Source organism: Scyliorhinus canicula, chromosome 18 (genome assembly GCF_902713615.1).
Source record: "Scyliorhinus canicula chromosome 18, sScyCan1.1, whole genome shotgun sequence".
Lineage (NCBI taxonomy): Eukaryota > Metazoa > Chordata > Chondrichthyes > Carcharhiniformes > Scyliorhinidae > Scyliorhinus > Scyliorhinus canicula.
This window is the reverse complement of record NC_052163.1, coordinates 75,624,621-75,648,589: the sequence shown is the minus strand read 5'-3', so window position 1 is coordinate 75,648,589 and position 23,969 is coordinate 75,624,621. Positions and strand designations below refer to the sequence as shown.

Here is a 23,969-nt window from a genome sequence, read left to right as displayed (position 1 = left end):
AAAATACTGGGAGGGACACAGGGCGTCAATTTAGAGAATAGTCAGTTAATAGATGAAGTTGGAGTAAGGGAGGAAGTAATGATGTTTAAATCAGGGTTGCTGTGCATGTATGTGAACAAAACTAAGATTGAGGAGTTACAGGTGCAGATTGCAATGTGGAAACATGATGTTATGGCGATAATAGAAACCTAGCTCAAGGAAGGGCAAGACTGGGTGTTAAATATTCCTGGGTACAAGGTGTTAAGAAAATATAAGAAAGGAGGAGGGGGGCATTGGTTAGGCAGAGCATTGCAGTATTGGAGTAAGAGTGTGTCCCAAAGGATTCAAGAACAGAATCAATTTGATTCGAGCTAAGGAACAAAAAGGGTGCAATTACATTGCTGGATGTAGTCTACAGACCACCAACTAGTGAGGACGATGTAGAAGAACAAATCTGCAGGGAACTCACAGATGCAAAAGTGTAGTTATAAATGGGGTCTTACTGGGTGGCACGGTAGCTCAGTTGTTAGCACTGCTGCCTCACGGCACCGAGGACACGGGTCACTGTCCTTGTGGAGTTTGCACATTCTCCCTGCGTCTGCGTTGTTTTCACCCCCACAACCCAAAACGATGTGTAGGGTAGGTGGATTGGCCGCAATAAATTGCCCCTTAATTAGAATTTTTAAAAAAATAAATGGGGGACTTTAATTACCCAAATGTAGATTGGGGCAGTTGGGAGTGTAAAAGATGGCAGAAGTAAAAGTTTGTAGTTTGTGTTCAGGAAAACTTTCTGCAGCAGTTTGTGTCCAATCCAACAAGAAAAGATGCACTGTTGGACCTGGTTCTTGGAAATGAGGTGGGCTGAGTAGATCAAGTGTGAGTGGGGGAACATTCAGGAGACAATGATCATTGTATCGCAAGGTTTAGGATGATGATAGAAAGTGACAATGTGCAATCCAGAGTGAAAATAATTAACTGCGGGATAGCTCACTTCAATGGGGCAAGAACGGAGCTGGGCCAGTGGAACGAAAGGTTGGCAGGAAAAACTGGCAGAACAATAGGTCGGACACAGTCAAGATACATTCTCTTAAAAGGGAAAGATAGGGCAAGGAAATCCAGAGCTTCCTGGTTGAAAAGTTATGAAGAAAATGTTTGCTTATGACAGGTGTCAGGTAGAAAATATAGTTGAGAAGACGAATACAAAAAGTTCAGAGGGGTACAGTAGCACAGTGGTTAGCACTGCCGATTCACAGCTCCAGGGTCCCAGGTTTGATCCCAGGCTTGGGTCACTGTTTGTGCGGAGTCTGCACGTTCTCCCCGTGTCTGCTTGGGTTTCCTCCGGATGCTCCTGTTTCCTGCCACAAGTCCTGAAAGACGCGCTGTTAGGTAATTTGGACATTCTGAATTCTCCCTGTGTACCTGAACAGGCGCCGGAATGTGGCGACTAGGGTTTTTTCGCAGTAACTTCATTGCAGTGTTAATGTAAGCCTACTTGTGACAATTAAGATTATTATAAAGGCAGCACAGTGGTTAGCATTGCTGCCCCACGACGCCGAGGTCACAGGCTCGATCTCAGCTCTGGGTCACTGTCCTGTGGAGTTTGCACATTCTCCCAGTGTTTGCGTGGATTTCGCCCCCACAACCCAAAGATGTGCAGGTTAGGTGGATTGTCCATGCTAAATTACCCCTTAATTGGAAAAAATGAATTTTGAATAAAGATTATTATACAAAGATCAAAAAGTACATTAAATAAGCCAAGAGAGATTGATGGGAAAAGACTGGCAAGAATTCCAAAGTCTGCTATCAATATATAAATGGTAAAATGAGTCGTCGGCTGATCAGGGACCTAAAATGGAATTTACACATGGAGGCTGGGGGTATGGGCGAGGTATTCAATCAATACTTGCCTCCATCTTTACCAGGGAGGCAGATGTACACAGGACATGGTGAAAGACTAGGAAACTTTGTCCCTAAAAGAGCTCAAAATTGATAAACAAGAAGCATTGAATAGACTGTTGGTACTGAAAGTTCACGAGGCACCAGGACTGGATGATCCAGGATATTAAAGCCGATTGCTCGTAGACGGGTCTTGTTGGGGTGGAGGTTAGCTTCTCCACCCTGTGCCTCGGCGTGGTGGGGGAATCTGCTGGGGTTTCTGACCCTGGAGAAGATGGAGTTTACTCGGGGTGTGGGGGTCAGATGGGTTCTACAATTGCTGGAGTTTGTTCATCATGCATTTTCAGGAGTTGGTTACCATTGACTGTTGAAGAGGGGTTTTGTGGAGTTTTGCATTTTTGGAGTTTTGTAAAATTGTTGACAATTTGCTCAAATAAGGTATAAGCTTTTTCTGATATATACTAATGATCTAGATCTTGGTGTGTAGGGGACAGTTTCAAAGTTTGCGGATTACACAAAACTTGGAAGTATTGCAAACTATGAAGAGGCCAGTTTAGAACTTGAAAAGAACATGAAAGAACATGGACAACTTAGTGGAGTGGGCAGTTAGGAGGCAGATGATGTTGAATGCAGAGAAGTATGATGATGCATTTGGTAGGAAGAATATGGAGCCAATATAAAATAAGAGATAAAATTCTTGAGGAGACGCAGGGCAGAGGGACCTGGGCATACACGTGCATAGATCATTGAAGGTGGCAGGACCATTGGAAGGGAGCAGTTCATAAAGTATACAATATTTTGAGCTTTATTCATAGGGGCAGAGTGTACAAGTGCATGTCTTTTGGGACTTGTGGCAGGAAACCAAAGCATCCGGAGGAAACCCAAGCAGTCACAGGGAGAACGTGCAGACTCCGCACAGAGTGACGCAAGCCAGGAATCAAACCTGGGACCCTGGAGCTGTGCTAACCACTGTGCCCCTCTGAACTTTCTGTATTCGTCTTCTCAACTATATTTCCTATCTGACACCTGTCATAAGCAAACATTTTCTTCATAATTTTTCAACCAGGAAGCTCTGGATTTCCTTGCCCTATCTTTCCCTTTTAAGAGAATGTATCTTGACTGTGTCCGACCTATTGTTCTGCCAGTTTTTCCTGCCAACCTTTCATTCCACTGGCCCAGCTCCGTTCTTGCCCCATTGAAGTGAGCTCTCCCGCAGTTAATTATTTTCACTCTGGATTGCACATTGTCACTTTCTATCACCATCCTAAACCTTGCGATACAATGATCATTGTCTCCTGAATGTTCCCCCACTCACACTTGATCTACTCAGCCCACCTCATTTCCAAGAACCAGGTCCAACAGTGCATCTTTTCTTGTTGGATTGGACACAAACTGCTGCAGAAAGTTTTCCTGAACACAAACTACAAACTTTTACTTCTGCCATCTTTTACACTCCCAACTGCCCCAATCTACATGCTGAACTTATGCAAGACTCTTGTTAGACCTCAGGTGGATTACTGTGTACAATTCTGGGCGTCACGCTATAAGAATAATGTGAATGCATTGGAGAGAGTGCAGAGGAGGTTTACAAGAATGGTTCCAGGTATGAGAAACTTCAGTTACGAGGTTTATTCAGTTAAAAGTGCAGCGTGGAGCTTAGTGTCTGATTGGTTGAAGCTGCCCCCACCCTAATTGCTGAGAGGCAGTTATCTGTCAATCACCTGAGGCCTGTTTAGGGGCATCCTCTCTTTGAAGTTAAGGTATTTTTTGAGTCATCGGTTAGCTGAGGTCTGTATAAAAGACAGACAGACAGCGCACACAGTAAGCGAGCACTTTTCCAGGAGACACATCCGGAGTGAGACTCATCCGGAGTGAGACTCATACAGAGTGGGAGATTGAAACTTGGTAATTTGGTGCAGTGAGGTCATTCGGTGCAGAGTGTGAGGAGGTGCTTTTTAACCCTGGTAAGTGACTGGTAAGTAGTCTCCCTTTTTCTTTTTTTTTCTCTCTTTTTCTTTTCATTGTCGAATTTATTTATTTTTATTTTGAAATTCTAGTTGTTTAAAGTTTACCAAGGGTTTAAGACATGGCAGGAGATCCCAGACCCGTGTCATGCTCCTCGTGTGCGATGTGGGAGCTCAGGGACACGTCCACTGTCCCTGGCTCCTTCACGTGCAAGAAGTGTGTTCAGTTGCAGCTCTTGTTAGACCGCTTGACGGCTCTGGAGCTGCGGATGGACTCACTTTGGAGCATCCGCGATGCTGAGGAGGTCGTGGATAGCACGTTTAGCGAGTTGGTCACACCGCAGGTGAAGGTTACTGAGGGAGATAGAAAATGGGTGACCAAAAGAAAGAGCAAGAGTAGGAAGGCAGTGCAGGTGTCCCCTGCGGTCATCTCCCTGCAAGACAGATATACCGCTTTGGATACTGTTGAGGGAGATGGCTCACCAGGGGAAGGCAGCAGCAGCCAGGTTCATGGCACCGTGGCTGGCTCTGCTGCACAGCAGGGCAGGAAGAAAAATGGCAGGACTATAGTGATAGGGGACTCGATCGTAAGGGGAATAGACAGGCGGTTCTGTGGACGCAATCGAGACTCCAGGATGGTATGTTGCCTCCCTGGTGCAAGGGTTCTGGGGGAGGTGGGACCAGTACAAACCGGACGGTCTGCACCTGGGCAGGACTGGAACCGATGTCCTAGATCTGTTGGGGAGGGTTTAAACTAATGTGGCAGGGGGATGGGAACCGATGCAGGAAGTTGGAAGGTAGTAAAACAGGGACAGAAGCAAAAGGAAGCAAGGGGAAAAGTGCAAGGCAGAGAAGACATAGTCAGAAATCTAAAAGGGCGACAGTACAAGGTACAGTGACTGAGGGGAGCACAGTGAATAGGCCCAGTAATAACAAAAGGAATAAAACTGGAGATGTTAAGATTCAAAACAGAGGTAAAAAAACCAACATAAGTGTACTTTACCTGAATGCTCGTAGTATTCGGAATAAAGTAAATGAGTTGATGGCACAAATCATTGTAAATGACTATGATTTAGTGGCCATTACTGAAACATGGTTAAAGGATGGTCACGACTGGGAGTTAAATATCCGAGGGTATCAAACTATTCGGAAGGACAGAGTGGATGGTAAGGGAGGTGGTGTTGCTCTGTTATTTAAGGATGACATCCGGGCAATAGTAAGGGATGACATCGGTGCTATGGAGGATAAGGTTGAATCCATTTGGGTGGAAATCAGGAATAGTAAGGCGAAAAAGTCACTGATAGGAGTAGTCTATCGGCCACCAAATAGTAACGATATGGTGGGGCAGGCAATAAACAAAGAAATAACTGATGCATGTAGAAATGGTACAGCAGTTATCATGGGGGATTTTAATCTACATGTCAATTGGTTTAACCAGGTCGGTCAAGGCAACCTTGAGGAGGAGTTTATAGAATGTATCTGCGATAGTTTCCTAGAACAGTATGTAATGGAACCTACGAGGGAACAAGCGGTCCTAGATCTTGTCCTGTGTAATGAGACAGGATTGATTCATGATCTCATAGTTAGGGATCCTCTCGGAAGGAGCGATCACAATATGGTGGAATTTAAAATACAGATGGAGGGTGAGAAAGTAAAATCAAATACTAGTGTTTTGTGTTTAAACAAAGGAGATTACAAGGGGATGAGAGAAGAACTAGCTAAGGTAGACTGGGAGCTAAGACTTTATGGTGGAACAGTTGAGGAACAGTGGAGAACCTTCCAAGCGATTTTTCACAGTGCTCAGCAAAGGTTTAGACCGACAAAAAGGAAGGACGGAAGAAAGAGGGAAAATCGACCGTGGATATCTAAGGAAATAAGGGAGAGTATCAAATTGAAGGAAAAAGCATATAAAGTGGCAAAGATTGCTGGGAGATTAGAGGACTGGGAAATCTTTAGGGGGCAACAGAAAGCTACTGAAAAAGCTATAAAGAAGAGTAAGATAGAGTATGAGAGTAAACTTGCTCAGAATATAAAAACAGACAGTAAAAGTTTTTACAAATATATAAGACAAAAAAAGAGTGGCTACGGTAAACATTGGTCCTTTAGAGGATGAGAAGGGAGTTTTAATAATGGGAGATGAGGAAATGGCTGAGGAACTGAACAGGTTTTTTGTGTCGGTCTTCACAGTGGAAGACACAAATAACATGCCAGTGACTGATAGAAATGAGGCTATGACAGGCGAGGACCTTGAGAGGATTGTTATCACTAAGGAGGGAGTGATGGGCAAGCTAATGAAATGAAAATCGCTTATTGTCACGAGTAGGCTTCAATGAAGTTACTGTGAAAAGCCCCTAGTCGCCACATTCCGGCGCCTGTCCGGGGAGGCTGGTACGGGAATCGAACCGTGCTGCTGGCCTGCTTGGTCTGCTGTAAAAGCCAGCGATTTAGCCGAGTGAGCTAAAGGTAGACAAGTCTCCTGGCCCTGATGGAATGCATCCCAGAGTGCTAAAAGAGATGGCTAGGGAAATTGCAGATGCACTAGTGATAATTTACCGAAATTCACTAGACTCTGGGGTGGTCCCAGTGGATTGGAAATTAGCAAACGTGACGCCACTGTTTAAAAAAGGAGGTAGGCAGAAAGCAGGAAATTATAGGCCAGTGAGCTTAACTTCGGTAGTAGGGAGGATGCTGGAATCTATCATCAAGGAAGAAATTGCGAGGCAACTGGATAGAAATTGTCCCATTGGGCAGACGCAGCATGGGTTCTTAAAAGGCAGGTCATGCCTAACTAATTTAGTGGAATTTTTTGAGGACATTACCAGTGCAGTAGATAACGGGGAGCCGATGGATGTGGTATATCTGGATTTCCAGAAAGCCTTTGACAAGGTGCCACACAAAAGGTTGCTGCATAAGATAAAGATGCATGGCATTAAGGGTAAAGTAGTAGCATGGATAGAGGATTGGTTAATTAATAGAAAGCAAAGAGTTGGGATAAATGGGTGTTTCTCTGGTTGGCAATCAGTAGCTAGTGGTGTCCCTCAGGGATCCGTGTTGGGCCCACAATTGCTCACAATTTACATAGATGATTTGGAGTTGGGAACCAAGGGCAATGTGTCCAAGTTTGCAGATGACACTAAGATGAGTGGTAAAGCGAAAAGTGCAGAGGATACTGGAAGTCTGCAGAGGGATTTGGATAGGTTAAGTGAATGGGCTCGGGTCTGGCAGATGGAATACAATGTTGACAAATGTGAGGTTATCCATTTTGGTAGGAATAACAGTAAACGGGATTATTATTTAAACGATAAAATATTAAAGCATGCCACTGTTCAGAGAGACTTGGGTGTGTTAGTGCATGAGTCACAGAAGGTTGGTTTACAAGTGCAACAGGTGATTAAGGCGGCAAATGGAATTCTGTCCTTCATTGCTAGATGGATGGAGTTTAAGACTAGGGAGGTTATGTTGCAATTGTATAAGGTGTTAGTGCAGCCACACCTGGAGTATTGTGTTCAGTTTTGGTCTCCTTACTTGAGAAAGGACGTACTGGCGCTGGAGGGTGTGCAGAGGAGATTCACTAGGTTAATCCCAGAGCTGAAGGGGTTGGATTATGAGGAGAGGTTGAGTAGACTGGGACTGTACTCATTGGAATTTAGAAGGATGAGGGGGGGATCTTATAGAAACATTTAAAATTATGAAGGGACTAGATAGGATAGATGCGGGCAGGTTGTTTCCACTGGCGGGTGAAAGCAGAACTAGGGGACATAGCCTCAAAATAAGGGGAAGTAGATTTAGGACTGAGTTTAGGAGGAACTTCTTCACCCAAAGGGTTGTGAATCTATGGAATTCCTTGCCCAATGAAGCAGTTGAGGCTCCTTCATTACATGTTTTTAAGGTAAAGATAGATAGGTTTTTGAAGAATAAAGGGATTAAGGGTTATGGTGTTGGGGCCGGAAAGTGGAGCTGAGTCCACAAAAGATCAGCCATGATCTAATTGAATGGCGGAGCAGGCTCGAGGGGCCAGATGGCCTACTCCTGCTCCTAGTTCTTATGTTCTTATTGGAGAACAGGAGATTTGATAGAGACGTTCAAAATCACGAAGGGGCTGGACAGAGCCCATAGGGAGCAACTGTTACCACTTGTAAAAGGATCACGAAAGAGAGCACACAGGTTTAAAGTGATTGGGAAATGAAGCCCCCCCCCCCACACACACACCCCACACACACACACGGGATAACGTGCACCCTCACCCCACACAACAACACACACGGGGTAACGTCCACCCTCCCCCCACACCGGGGGACCTGCCCCTCCCTGCACCACTCCTGACTCACCCCCACATCCGGCCAACTCCGCTTTGGCCCAGACCATGACCCCCAATACCACCTCACCCACTCCCAGTCCTTTGCAACCCCCCCCCCCCCCCCCCCCCATCCATCTGTGCCCCCCACACCCATCTGCACTCCCCTAGATGGGAGTCCACCCCCTCCACATACCTATCCATCCCCTCACACACAACCCCCTCCGCTCACTGACACACTCTCATGGCTCTCCCTCTACCTGTGTGTGCGTACGACACGGGTACTTTCCAGATGCTGATGTGGGCCGTCACCGAGGCGAAGTATTTGCCGAAGGCGAGCGGCAGGATGAGGCGGGTGAAGTACCGGGGCGGCAGATCGGCGGCCGGCGCGATGTTCCAGGCGCGGATGAGCGGCGGCATGAAGAGGCAGATGGAAAGGATGTGGAAGAGGGAGACGGTGACCGGATAGGGGAAGTGGTTGAGGATGACTTTGTTGATGACATTGCCGCCTGAGCTGACGGTGTACCAGCAGAGGCAGAGAATGAAAACCCGCAGGCCGTCCCGAACCAGCGACTGCCGCCGCTCCGCCATCGCAGGTCAGCGTGACGCGTCAGCGTCAGCCCAACGCAACGTCAGCGTCAGCCCCACTCAGCGTCAGGCAGCGTCAGCCCAACGCAGCGTCAGCGTCAGCCCAACGCAGCGTCAGCCCAACGCAGCGTCAGCGTCAGCCCAACGCAGCGTCAGCGTCAGCCCAACGCAGCGTCAGCGTCAGCCCAACGCAGCGTCACCGCATCCCAGCGACGTGAGGGGCGGCACCACAACCTTATTAATATTCATATCTCAACAATAAACAGGTAGCTTAAGTTACCAATTGCACGAAAGACTCAGATTGGTACAACTGTGACTTTATTACAGTCAGATGTGTGGGCTCCTACTGCAGCTGGTGAAATGGCTGATCAGAAAGAGGACACACATATTTATACAGCTCCTTATGGGTGGAGCTAGCCGGCAGGTCCTACCTTACATCCCCTAATACAGGTGCACACAGTGGTTCACCACATTCACCCCCTGTTAAAAATGAGTCCGACAGGGGTGGCATGGATCTATACACCATTTTGCAAATAATTTACAGTGGGGAGGGGGGAAAAAAGTCAATTTTGATGGTCCGGTGTCCGTCAGAGGTTCAGTCGATCCGGTGCTTTGACGGTTCGCTGGGAGCGACGTAACGGTGGCGGCGGTGCTGGTGTCCCCAACGTAGGTGCTGGCGGTGTTGGTGCTGCCAGTGTTGGATGACCCCGGGAGCGTGCCAAAATCTTCCTCGTCCTCTTGCCTGGGCAGGGGAAGGAGGGATGGACCTGGTGGGGTTAATGTTGGGAGCACCGGGGGAGGGGAGGGTGGCGCGTGGGTGGGGGAAGTGTGTATGGGTGGAACCTGACGGTGCCAGGTCCCTGAGGGAGACAGTATCTTGGCGGCTGTCGGGGAATTCCACGTAGACATACTGGGGGTTGGCATGGAGCAAGTGTACCCTGTCCACCAAGGGGTCCTCCTTGTGGAGTCGGATGTGCCTATGTAGAAGGACCGGTCCTGGAGCTGCGAGCCAAGTCGGGAGCGACAGCCCAGATGTGGACTTCCTAGGGAAGGTAAAAACACGTTCATGGGGTGTGTTATTTGTGGTGGTGCACAGTAGTGACCGGATGGAGTGTAGTGCTTTAGGGCAGACCTGCCAGCGAGAGGCTGGGAGGTTCCTGGACTGTAGGGCCAGCTGGACGGCCCTCCAAACCGCTCCATTCTCCCTCTCTACCTGCCCGTTTCCCTGGGGTTGTAGCTGGTCGTCCTGCTGGAGGCGATACCCCTGCTGAGCAGGAACTGACGCAGCTCATCGCTCATGAATGAGGATTCCCTGTCACTGTGGATGTAGGCGGGGAATCCGAACAGAGCGAAGATTGTGTTGAGGGCCTTGATGACAGTGGCAGACGTCATATCGGGGCATGGGATGGCGAAGGGGAATCTGGAGAACTCATCGACCACACTGAGGATATATGTGTTGCGGTCGGTGGAGGGGAGGGGCCCTTTGAAATCCACGCTGAGCCGTTCAAAGGGGCGGGAGGCTTTCACCAGTCGCGCGCGGTCCGGCCGGTAGAAGTGCGGCTTGCACTCCACACAGACCTGGCAGTCCCTGGTGACTGTCCGTACTTCCTCGATGGAGTCGGGCAGATTGCGGGCTTTGACGAGGTGGTAGTCGTGTGACCCCCGGGTGACAAAGGCTGTCATGCAGGGCCTGGAGTCGGTCTACTTGTGTGCTAGCACATGTATCTCGGGAGAGGGCGTCTGGGGGCTCATTGAGTTTGCTGGGACGATACAAAATAACGTAATTATAGGTGGAGAGCTCGATTCTCCACCGCAAGATTTTATCGTTTTTGATCTTGCCCCTCTGCATTTTGTTGAACATGAAGGCTGCCAACCGTTGGTCAGTGAGGAGAGTGAATCTCCTGCCGGCCAGGTAATGCCTCCAATGCCGTGCAGCTTCAACAATAGCTTGGGCCTCTTTTTCGACGGATGAGTGCCGAATTTCAGAGGCATGAAGGGTGCGGGAAAAGAATGCCACGGGTCTGCCTGCCTGGTTTAAGAGTGGCGGCGCGGGCGACGTCTGAAGTGGCGCTTTCAAATTGAAAGGAGAGTGCCTCGTCAACTGCATGCATCCCAGCCTTGGCTATGTCTGCTCTGATCTGGGCGAAGGCGTGTTGTGCTTCGGCCGCAAGGGGGAATTGAGTGGACTGTATGAGTGGGCGGGCCTTGTCCGCATAGTTTGGGACCCACTGGGCGTAGTAGGACGTTTGGGGAGTAGGCTGGGCAGCATTGGTGGGAGTGCTTCTGCTGACCACAGAAGTAGCAGCAGGGACCTCCGGGGTGCGCGGATTGGTGGGCGGCGCAGGCGTATTGAGTAGGCAGGGCCCCAGCCGGGGGTGTTGTTTGCGGGGTCCAGGAGGGGTAGGACGGGTGGGCCATGCGGCGAGCAGGGTAGGCCTGGACGTTACGAGATGCGACCGCCATGGAGAGCGCTAAAGTTTTTGTCTCCGTTAGGTAGAGTGTGGCCCCTTCCAGCAGTCGTTGTCGGATGGCATCCGACGCAATCCTCGTTACGAATGCGTCGCGCATGAGGAGATTGGAATGTTCAGTGGCCGTAACGACCTGACAGCCACAGTCTCGTACGAGTGGGATTAGAGCCTGGCAGAAGTCTTCGATAGACTCACCAGGGACTTGACATGAGTGGCGAGTACGTGCCTGGCGAAGAGCGTGTTTGCTTTCTGTGCGTAGTTCTCTTTTAGGAGTGCCATCGCTTCCGCGTAACTCAGGGCGTCTTGGATCAACGGGAACACGTTGGAGCTCAACCTGGAGTATAAGACCTGAATCTTCTGAGCATGGGGTTCGCAGCGTTGATGTTAACTTCAAATCAAGCTAGCCAGTGATGAAAGTCCTTTCTGGCGTCGGGTGAGTGCGGATCCAGCTGCAGGCGATCTGGTTTGATTCTGATATCTATCTCTTAGTAAATCTTTTTTTTTTTTAATTTAGAGTACCCAATTATTTTTTCCAATTAAGGGGCAATTTAGCGTGGCCGATCCGCCTATCCTGCACATCTTTGGGTTGTTGGGGTGAAACCCACGCAGACACGGGGAGAATGTGCAAACTCCACACGGGCAGTGACCCAGGGCCGGGATTCGAACCCAGGTCCTCAGCGCTGTAGGCAGCAATGCTAACCACTGTGCCACCGTGCTGCCCTATCTCTTAGTAAATCTGACTGTAATAAATTGATGCATGATCAATTGCACAAAAGACTCAGATTGGTACAACTGTGGCTTTATTGCAGTCAGATGCGTGGCCTCCTACTGCAGCTGGCGAAATGGCTGATCAGAAGGAGGATACGCATATTTATACAGCTCCTTATGGGCGGAGCTAGCCGGCAGGGGCTACCGGTGAACCTGTAATGCAGGTCCTACCTTACATCCCCTAATACAGGTGCACACAGTGGTTCACCACACATACCAAAGTACCAACTGTGGTCAGTACAAGGGAACATGGTGATAGGCAAGCAGCTGATTTAGTGTTTGGTTGATTTCCATTCTGAATTCCAAGACAAGCAATGGGACCAAGCCCACGCAGCCATGTGGTACAGGACTCTGTGCTGTACAGGCTGTTCCCAGGGACCATCATCAACTGGATTAGCAACTCGGTGAAAGACATTTTTTAGTCTAAACCGAACTTGTTGCCTTTCGAGTGCAAAGATTGATGCACATTCCAAAGCTCAGTGTCGTGTTAGATCCACTGGTCTAACACTGGCTGCAACTGGATGCAGCTTAGATCAGAAAGATACTCCAGACCTTGAAGTTAGTTCAATCAGGTTTATTGAACTAATAGCACAGTTCTCTGGGAGTTCGACTCTCTGCTAACATAAGTGTGGTTACTCTGTCTGACTGAACCAGACTAGCTCTTAGCCACGTGGTGGAGGTGCGAGATTGTAACAACACCCTTGACTGACTCTCTAGATGTTCATCAGTGGAAAGAGATGGAATGTGAGTGCCGCATGTCTTTTATAGTCAGATCCCACCCCCGAGTGTCCCGCCTGCTTATTGGTCATGTCCTGTTCTCTTGTGTCCATTAGCTGATTGTCTGTATATCATTATGTTTGTGTCTGCATGTCATGACACCCAGGACTACATGAGGGACACACTCAAGCTTGGGGCAACCGCCGCAGAGGTTAGGTGGGGAAAGGTCGTTGTCCAAGACATTTCAGCCATAGTGAACTGAAGGGTGGGAATCGGACTGTATGACTCACATTGAATGTATATAGTGAATCTTACATGTATCACAACTGCATGAAAGCATCCCAGAGTGCAACATGATCTATGTAGACAAATAGGGCAGCATAGTGGTTAGCACTGCTGCCTCACAACGCCAATGACCCGGGTTCAATTCCAGCCTCGGGTGACTCTGTGTTGAGTTTGCACTTTCTCCCTGTGTCTGCGTGGGTTTCCTCCGGGTGCTCCGGTTCCTTCCCACAGTCCAACGATGTGCAGCTTTGGTGAATTGGCCACGCTAAATTGATTGGGAGGGGATTGAACCTGCGACTTCGGCGCCTTGAGGCAGAAGTGCTAACCACTGTGCCACCATGCTGCCCTTGTTGGTTGAGCTAAGGTGAGGACAGAGGGGCCGGCCATTTCAGATAGGCCCAGGTTAGCAAGGGGCCGGATGTTTGTGCGGGGTTTGGTTAGGGGCTGATGGCGGACCTTAGTAAGGGGGAGGGCAGAAAGCCCTGGTGAAGATTATAACATGGAATGTACAAGGGTAAAATGGTCCAATTAAACGGTCCCGGTTGTTTGCGCACCGAATGAGTCGAAGGGCAGATGTGATTTTGCTGCAGGAAACGCATCTGCAGATGAAGGATCAGATGCGGCTAAGGAAGGATTGGGTGGGCAAACATTCCACTCGGGGTTTGATTTGAAGTCGAGGGGGTTGCGATCCTGTTTAGTAAAAAGACAGTGTTTGTGGTGGCCAGGGCAGTACAGGACCCAGGGGGTAGGTTTGTGATAGTGAGTGGGGTATTAGCGGGGACACTGGTGGTGTTAGTGAATGAGTATGTACCCAACTGGGATCATTTAGATTTCATGAAGAAGCTGTTAGTGTCCATCCCGGATTTGGATTCTCACCAGTTGATCATGGGGGAGGTTTTAATTGTGTGTTGGAGCTGAGGGTGAATTGGTCTAGTCCTAAGTCAATGGCTAGGTCGGGAATGGCGAGGGAGTTGGGGGTGTTTATGGAACAGATTGCGGGGGGGGGACCTATGGAGGATTAGGCCCCCAGGAGAGAGGGACTACCCCTTCTTCTCACATGCTTATTGGGTAAACTCCCATATCGATTTTTTCATGGTGGGTAAGGCAGTTGTGTTGGGTATTGTGGGGGTGGAGTATACAGTAATAGTGATTTCGGACCATGCGCCACACTACTTGGATATGAGGTTTAGGACGGTGCGCATAGAGTCCGGGGTGGAGGTTAAATTCACCGCTTATGGCAGAGCACACTTTTTGTGACAAGGCGGCATTGGTGATAAAGAACAACATGGTGTTCAATCAAAATGGGGAGGTCTTGGGCAGCACGGTGATGCAGTGGTTAGCACTGCTGCCTCACGGCGCTGAGGACCTGGGTTCAATCCCAGCCCCGGGTCACTGTCCGTGTGGAGTTTGCGTATTCTCCCCATGTCTGCGTGGGTTTCACCCCCACAACCTAAAGGTGTGCAGGGTAGGTGAATTGGCCACGCTAAATTGCCCTTAATTGGAAAAAGATTAATCGTATACTCTAAATTTATTTTTTAAAAACCATTGATTTCTAGGCTTGGTCGCAAAATGGATTACTGACAATACAACAGCTTTCCGTTCGAGTCTGGTACAAGAGCTAGGGGCTTTTCACAGGAAATTCATTGCAGTGTTAATGTAAGCCTACTTGTGACAATAAAGATTATTATTGTATTATTGTACAGTCAGAACCAGGGGCTGAATTCTCCAAAAATGGGGCTATGTCACCACACTGGTGTAAAAACGCTGGCGTTTCACTCCAGACTTTCCTAAAAAAAAAGACCAATTAACCGACCTGTAGGGGGCTGGCAGGGACCTGGGGAGCTTCACGCAGCTTTGGCTGCGGATATGGGCCCCCACACTTCTGGTTCCAAGTCCGAGCACGTGCACGACGGTGGCCCCCAGCGGCCCCGCCGAACGCGATGGCGGACTCAGCCAGCAGATCTGGACCAACAAACAAGGTCCCACCGATCTGCCTGCAGCACGGCTCCATATGACCCGCCCGATCGCCCCTCCCCCCCCCACCAAGGCAGCCGTGGACTGAGTCTGCAGCCGCTGCGTCTGAGTCCCTACCGGCCAGACGTGGTTAGAAACACGTCTTCGGGAATTCGGCTGGTCGGGACCGGAGTATCGCTGGGAGGGCCTCTGGCAATTGCCCCCCCAGCCGTGCCATGTAATTCGTGCACGAACGATTCTCCAGAGGTGCCGGGCCCGATTCTCGCATAAAGGTCAATTCTCCTCCCCCGCCAATCGTGACTTCGGCAAAGGGCTGAGAAGAATCCAGCCCATGTGTCCGTTTCACTTGACTTGGTGTAATTTCCATCCAGTCTTTTTGGAACAGGGATCTGATGTACTTTTATTTGAGACAATTTCCCTTCATACTGATTTATAGGTAAAATTGGGGTTCAATCTAAATTAAAAATGGATCAATGAGCTCACTCAAATGCGAAGTAGTTTAATAGGAAAAGAGATCTTGAGAACCTGGTATTCCAACAAAGGTAGATACTCGCAACCTTGGATTTAAAAGATTGCAGAATCCATAAATATTTTAAAGGCGAATAGTTACTTGAAAGAGAGATATTAAAGGTTTCCTTCTCTTTCCTCTCGCAAAACTCTTCTCTGCTTCACTTAAAATTTGGGTCATGTAACTTGAGCTTTTTTGTGTGTTTATTTGGAAGTGCACCTTATTTGTTAATTTAGACCCTAGCCTTTCTTAGAATCTGTTCTATCTCCCCCTCGGACCTCATTATGTCACTTTTTATCACCCTTCTACAGGACCATGGATCCCGTGATCCTAAACTGCCTTTTTGCCTCCTCTCTGATCTACCATCACCTCAAGCTGCCCCATAACTTCCCCTTGCTGTGCCAGAGGAGAACACCAAATTGCCTCATCCTTTGATGTTCAAGACCTCAACCAACCTCGCCTCCATCCCAACCACCTCTTTTGGTGATGCCTCTTCCATGTATCTTGTAAAGTTTTTACCACTCTCAACATGTTATTAGTTATTTGATTGACATCCACATTGATAGAAATATGACTCCCAGGCAGCTCATCAAATCAGCACAAAAGCTTCTCCACTTTCGAACACCAGCGTTTTTTGAGCACCTTGTTCTCTTTCATTCTACATTTAAAGTAACAAAATTAATAGAGGAACTGGAGAGGGTGCAAAACATTCACAAGCATTATTATTAGGATGATACCCGAACTGAGTGGCGATAATTATCAGTAAAAACTTAATGGACTGCGAACATATCCCTAGAAAAGGGAAAGCTGAGGGGTGACTTATAGAGGGCTTGAAAATTATGAAAGGAACTTCCAGTGGTGGCCATGAGCTGAGCAGTCGCACAAAAGGTGGCTCTCATCTAAGAACTTTGGTCCGTGTGGAGTTTGCACATTCTCCCCATGTTTATGTGGGTTTTGCCCCCACACCCAAAGATGTGCAGGGTAGGTGGATTGGTAACGCTAAATTGCCCCTTAATTGGGCAGCACGGTGGTGCAGCGGATAGCATTGCTGCCTCACGGCACCGAGGTCCCAGGTTCGATCTCGGCTCTGGGACACTGTCCGTGCGGAGTTTGCAAATTCTCCCCGTGTTTGCGTGGGTTTCGCCCCCTCAACCCAAAGATGTGCAGGGGAGGTACATTGGCCACGCTAAATTGCCCCTTAATTGGAAAAAATAATTGGGTACTCTAAATTTAAAAAAGAAATTGCCCCCGAATTGGAAAAAATGAATTGGGTACTCTAAATTTATTTTATAAAAATCTAAGAACTTTGATTAAGGACCTTTAACCCCCACCAAATGGGCACCAAAAGGACAGAAAATACCTGAAACCAACCCCCCATCAACCAACATACCAAGGGACCAACAACCCAGCCAGAAAAGCAGTAAACATTAGGCGAGAGAAACCTCAGCCTGGGAGCAGGGAAGTCTATATGTTGCAGCGATGCCTGGGAAGCTGGTCGGCGAAGAGGGCTTCACCAAGTCCCTGGAGGTAGACTTAGGTCACTTAGACAATGGCCCAAGATTGTGGGAAAATATCATGGGCGATGATTGTGAGACTCCACAGATACCAAGATAAGGAACAGATTCTTCTTTTTTATAAATTTAGAATACCCAATTATTATTTTTTTCAATTAAGGGACAATTTAGTGTGGCCAATCCACCCAACCTGCACGTCTTTGGGTTGTGGGGGTGAAATCCATGTAGACACGGGGAGAATGTGCAAACTCCACACGAACAGTGATCCAGGGCTGGGATTCGAACCCGGGTCCTCAGTACCTTAGTCCAAGTGCTAACCACTGCGCCACCGTGCTGCCCTGGATAAAGATCAGATTCTGAGGTGGGTGAAAAGTGCGAAAGCATGGAAGTGGAAAAGATAGTCCATCGGCTTGTACCAGGAAATTGGAGCAGACCTGACCAAACTCCAGGCTTGGCACCAAATCCGCCCTGTAAAAAGCAAGTTGTGATTTGGTATGCTTACCGTGCCAAGCGATGGCTCATTTCACAGGGCAAGGAGGACTACTTTGATGCCCCAGAGGAGGCCAACAGGTTTGTGCAGAAGAATAAACTGGGGAAACAGCAGTAGAGGTAATGATAGTAGTGTGGGCTTTAGGGACTCACGAGGGCCAGGGGCAACTACATGCAGGAATGCAGGGGAGGGGGAAGAGGGAGAGATGTAGACGGGGTTAAAGTGGGTTACTCAATTGTTGAGGGGAGCAGCAAGACTAGTGAACAGGCTGGTGTATAGAGGCAAGCGAAGGAGGCGGCCATGCCGCATCTCCCGGGGAGGAGGGTGGGCCTGGCAGGAGGGAGGGGAAAACCAGATATTCAGGGGAAACAAAGAGCAAGAAGGGAGGTAATTGGGGGGGGCAGGTAGAGCTCAAGGAGGTGGCGGGAATGACGAAGTGGAGGGAGCACAAAGTAGAGAGGGCTGGGGGGGATGGGAAGCAGAGGGGTGGGTAGAGTGTGGTTACAACAGGTCACACGTAGAGACAGCGAAAAAGAGGAAGACAGTGGTCATTTTGAATGGTCCGAGAGCAGGGCCAGACCCACAGGGTAAGTATGGCTGACCTCACAGGAGGGGCCGGGGGCAGAACCCCCCAATTAAGATATCTACAAGGAACGCGAGAGGCCTCAACAGGCCGGTGTAAAGATTGAATCCTTGCCCATCTCAAATGCCTGAGGGTGGATATAGCCTTCTTACAAGCACCTAAGAGAGAGAGACAGGTAAGGAACAGCCGGTGGGATAAACTGTTATGTCTGCAAAATCGCACATACTTTGACCAGTATTTTAATCAAAATCTTACCCAGATGCCTTTAATAGCGAGAAGAACAAAGGACAACAGAAGTATAAAATCAAACCAACTTTATTTAACAACAATATTTACCCTTAAATTAACCCAATAACATTTACTAAAGGTTCCCAAGATTTGTCATATAACCCGTAAAGATGACTTTGGTTGAGCCGTGGGTCTGATTCTCTGAGTCTCTCATGTCCGCCATTGTGAAGGTGGGTCTCACACACTGCTTCCTTCCGCCTCTGGTCAGTTGCCTCAATTGCCTCTGCCTGGAGTGAGGTCACGAAAAGTGCTTCATAAATGTAAACAGCAGAGGAATATGTGTTTGAGTTTTCCTCATTCAGGTCTTTCCACTGGTGGTTTATTAGTAAAATCCACCAAACCAAGAGCAATAGATGACGAGGTTAAAACACTGGTGAGCCTTTTGTTGCCATCATGGAGGATACAGGGCCAGCATGCAGTTCCCAACTGGAGCCATTAGAAGTACTGTACAAACAACTGGGACTTTCCAAATGTTTTTGTTACTGTGGATGGGAGGGGATATTTGGAGGTGGAGGTGGTCAGTGTGCAGAGGCAGAAAATCAAATAACAATCAGTCTAACTGGTGTATGCCAGTGTTTATGTTCTACCCAAGTCTCCTTCCAACCCTATTTCATTTGACCCCATCAGCATTTCCTATTCTCCCTTGCACCTTTACCTTGCTTTTTAAATGCATCTATGGTATTCAGCTCAACTGTACTCCCCTGTGGTTGATAGCATGTTCCCGTTCTAATCCCACTCTGGATAAACGTATTTCTCCTAAATTACATATTGGATGCATTAGTGACTGTTCCATACCCACTAATTCTAGATAATCTATGTTGTAGAACCAATCAGATAACAGACTGTTCATGATCTGGCAATATGCAATGAGTCTGGATTAATTAATGATCTCATAGTAAAGGAGCTTCTCGGTAGCACTGATCACAACATAATTCAGTTTAGCCTTCATTTGGAGGGTGAGAACATAGAACATAGAACAGTACAGCACAGAACAGGCCCTTCGGCCCTCAATGTTGTGCCGAGCCATGATCACCCTACTCAAACCCACGTATCCACCCTATACCCGTAACCCAACAACCTCCCCTTAACCTTACTTTTTTTTAGGACACTACGGGCAATTTAGCATGGCCAATCCACCTAACCCGCACATCTTTGGACTGGGTTCTAAGAAGAATGAGTTCTAAGATTAATATTTTATTTTTTTGTAAATTTAAAGTATCCAATTCATTTTTCTTCCAATTAAGGGGCAATATAGCCTGGCCAATCCACCTACCCTTCATATCTTTGGGATGTGGGGGTGAGACCCAAGCAGACATGTGGAGACTGAGTAAACTCCACACAGACAGTGACCTGGAGCCGGGATTGAACCCGGGTCCTCGGTGCCGTGAGGCAGCAGTGCTAACCACATTGTCGCCCAAGATTAGTGTTTTAAACTTAAACAAAGGCAATTATTTTATTTTTTTTATAAATTTAGATTACCCAATTAATTTTTTCCAATTAAGGGGCAATTTAGCGTGGCCAATCCACCTACCCTGCACATCTTTGGGTTGTGGGGGCGAAACCCACACAAACACGGGGAGAATGTGCAAACTCCACACGGACAGTGACCCAGAGCCGGGATCGAACCTGGGACCTCAGTGCCGTGAGGCAGCAGGGCCAACCCACTGCACCAAAGGCAATTATAAGAGTATGAACTCAGAGCTGGCTAAAGTGAACTGGGAAATTGTGTGAAGGGATATGTCAGTAGAGATGCAGTGGTAGACATTAAAGAAAATATTCAAAACACTCAACAAAGATACATTCCAGTCAGATAGAAAGTCTTTAGAAGAAGGTTGCATCCTTCTTGTGGCTAACTAAGTAATTAAAGATTGTATCAAAGTGAAAGAAAAAGAATAAGATTAGTGGCAGGTTAGAAGTGTGAACAGAATAAGTAATGACTAAAAATCAATAAGGAGAGAGACAGAGTACAAAAACTAGCTAGAAATATGAAAACGAATAGAAAGAGTTTCTGCAGGTATTTGAAAAGTTCACTTCAGTCCTCCATATAGTATATCTGGGGGAATTAATGGGAAATAAGGACATGGCAGATGAATAGAATTCACATCCTGTATCCTTCCTGCAGAAGACACAAACAAAATCCCAGAAATAATTGAATTTTAGGGAGGGAGAGACTTAAAACAACATCAATTAGCAGGGAAAGGATACTGAGAAGATTATTAGAACTAAAGGCTGACAAGTTCCCAATCCTGTTGAGATAGTTGGTTTTAATTTTCCAAAATTCCCCAGATTGTGGAAAGGTCCCATCGGGTTGCTAAATAGCGAATGTAACTTCTTTATTCAAAAAAGGAGGGAGACAAAAAGCAGGAAAATACGGTTAGCCGAGCCGGTCATTGGAAAAATGCTAAAATCGGTCAAGGAGGTTGCAACAGGGCACTTAAAATTTTAATGCAATCAGAGTCAACATGATTCTGTGAGGGGGAAATGATGTTTGACTCATTTATTGGAGTTCTTTGAGGAAGTAACAAGGAATGTGGAGGGGGCAGCATGGTGGCCTAGTGGTTAGCACAACCGCCTCATGGCGCTGAGGTCCCAGGTTCGATCCCGGCTCTGGGTCACTGTCCGTGTGGAATTTGCACATTCTCCCCGTGTCTGCGTGGGTTTCGCCCCCACAACCCAAAAACGTGCAAGCTAGGTGGATTGGCCACGCTAAATTGCCCCTTAATTGGAAAAATGATTGGGTACACTAAATTTATTTTAAAAAACAAGGAATGTGGATGTGGTGTACTTCGATTTCCAGAAGGCATTTGATAAGGTCAGGGATGGCGGTGGTGTAGTGGCATTGTCACCGGACTGATAATCCAGAAACCCTGGTTTGAAAACCACAATGGCAGATGGTGAAGTTTGAATTCACTAAAAATCTGGAATTAAAGTCTAATGATGACTGAGCATTTTTGTAAAAAACATGTTTCACTTGTCCTTTAGGAAAATAAATCTTCACCTAGTCTGACCTATATGTAATAATAATGATTTTTATTGTCACAAGTAGGCTTACATTAACACTTCAATGAAGTTACAGTGAAAAGCCCCTTGCGACTCCAACCCACAGCAATGTGGTTGATTTAACTACCCTCTGAAATGGACTAGCAACCCACTCAGTTGTATCAAACCATGACAAAGTCTAAAAAAGCAAATTAAACTGAATGGACCACACAACATTGACCTAAACACCTACATACACTGCAGTGGTGAAAGATGGCAGCTCACCACCGCCTTCTTGAGGGCAATTAGGGATGGACAATAAATACTGGCCTAACTAGTGACATATAAAAGGTTAAACTAAAGGCAAAATAAGCCGCAGTAACATATTAGCATGTTAGCCTCATGCTAGTGAGGCCACACCTGGAGTATTGTGTTCAGTTTTGGTCTCCTTACCTGAGAAAGGACATACTGGGCTGGAGGGTGTGCAGAGGAGATTCACTAGGTTAATCCCAGAGCTGAAAGGGTTGGATTACGAGGAGACGTTGAGTAGGCTGGGACTGTACTCATTGGAATTTAGAAGGATGAGGGGGGATCTTATAGAAACATATAAAATTATGAAGGGAATAGATAGGATAGATGTGGGCAGGTTGTTTCCACTGGTGGGTGAAAGCAGGGGGGCATAGTCTCAAAATAAGGGGAAGTAGATTTAGGACTGAGTTGAGGAGGAACCTCTTCACCCAAAGGGTTGTGAATCTATGGAATTCCTTGCCCAGTGAAGCAGTTGAGGCTGCTTCATTAAATGTTTTTAAGATAAAGATGGATAGTTTTTTGAAGAATAAAGGGATTAAGGGTTATGGTGTTCGGGCCGGAAAGTGGATCAGCCATGATCACATTGAATGGTGGAGCAGGCTCGAGGGGCCAGATGGCCTACTCCTGCTCCTAATTCTTATGTTCTTAAAGAAGATTGCTTAGCGAACAGAGAATGGAGAGTAGGGATAATTGGGTCATTTTTGGGTTAGAAAGATGTGATGAGTGGATTACCACAGAGATCAGTGCTGGGGCCTTAACTATTTAAAATCTATATCAGTGACTCAATCACTGAATGTATTGCTACTAAATTTGCTGATGACACAAAGATAGGTAGGAAAGCAAGTTGTGAAGACATAAGGAATCTGTAAAAGAATACAGATAGGTTCAGTATGTGGACAAAAACATGGCAGATGGAGTATAATGTGGGACAGTATGAACTTGTCCACTTCGGTAGGAAGAATAGGAAAGCAGAATATTACTTTAATTGAGAGAGGTTGGATAGGCTTGGGTTGTTTTTGTTGGAGCAGCAGAGATTGAGGGGCGACCTGATCAAGGTGTACAAGATTATGAGGGGCATGGACAGGGAGCAGCTGTTCCCCTTAGTTGAAGGGTCAGTTATGAAGGCACACAAGTTGGGCAGCACGGTGGCCTAGTGGTTAGCACAACCGCCTCACGGCGCTGAGGTCCCAGGTTCGATCCCGGCTCTGGGTCACTGTCCGTGTGGAGTTTGCACATTCTCCCCGTGTCTGCGTGGGTTTCGCCCCCACAACCCAAAAATGTGCAGAGTAGGTGGATTGGCCACGCTAAATTGCCCCTTAATTGGAAAAAATAATTGGGTAATCTAAAATTTAAAAAAAAAAAAAAAAATGAAGGCACACAAGTTGAAGGTGAGGGGCAGGAAGTTTGGGGGGGATTTGAGGAAAATCCTTTTTACCCAAAGCGTGGTGACGGTCTGGAATGCACAGCCTGGGAGGGATGTAGAGGCAGGTTGCCTCACATCCTTTAAAACGTTCCTGGATGAGCACCTGGCACGTTATAACATTCAAGGCTATGTCAAGTGCTCGCAAATGGGATTAGGTAGGCAGATCAGGTGTTTTCATGTGTAGGTGCAGACTTGATGGGCTGAAGGGCCTCTTCTGTGCAGCATTCTGTAATTCTGATTCTGAGAGCTACTGCAGAACCCTGCTGTTCAGAGGAATCTAAGCATCTTAATACACGAAGCACAAAGAGTTAGGTAGGTACATCAAGTGATTAGGAAGGCATAGGAGTTGTTATTCTGTGGCATTCTCTCCTGAGAGAGGTCTGGAGGAGGTACAGTTGAATTTTTTAACTGCGGAGTTTGATAGAATTTTGACTGAAAGAAGAGTCAAAGGTATAGCCAAAGGGGACTGCCAAAGGGCAGTCAGGAAACTATCAGATTAACTGTTTTATCAAGTGACAGAGCAGGTTTCAGACGCCCAATGACCCAATCCTGCTCCTAATTCATATGTTCATACCTTGAATTTCTCCTCAAGCAGAAACATTTTCTTGATGTCTATTGTCTCAGACATTTTCATCATTTTGAAAGATCTCTATTAAATCACCCCTCAATCTCCTCTTCTATAGAAAAGAACTTTAAAGCTTTCCAGTCTTTCCGGATATGTATAACCTCACTTCTGGTATTACCTTCATAAATATTTGCATCTTCGCCACTGCCTCTATACGGAGTTTGTAACATAGCACCAGTAAACATCTGGATCAATTGCCTGCCGAGCGATACATAGTGCAGGAAAACCCAAGAGCAACCTTAACATAGAAGATTTCACAAAAAGAACAGCACGCTTCTATAGCTGCATAGGTATCACTTTACCAGCCGCCTCAGTTA

At 47.2% G+C, this 23,969-nt stretch overlaps 1 protein-coding gene across 1 annotated transcript in view; it reads right to left on the bottom strand.

The window, feature by feature from the left end:
• The window catches only part of slc35e1 (solute carrier family 35 member E1), a 56,602-nt gene extending 47,845 nt beyond the window's left edge, over nt 1-8,757 (bottom strand). The window contains exon 1 of the mRNA XM_038776345.1: nt 8,394-8,757. Within this exon, the coding sequence (XP_038632273.1) occupies nt 8,394-8,724 (331 nt within the window). The 5' untranslated portion in view covers nt 8,725-8,757. The remainder of the gene's footprint in view (nt 1-8,393) is intronic.
• Nucleotides 8,758-23,969: the final 15,212 nt, after the last annotated feature.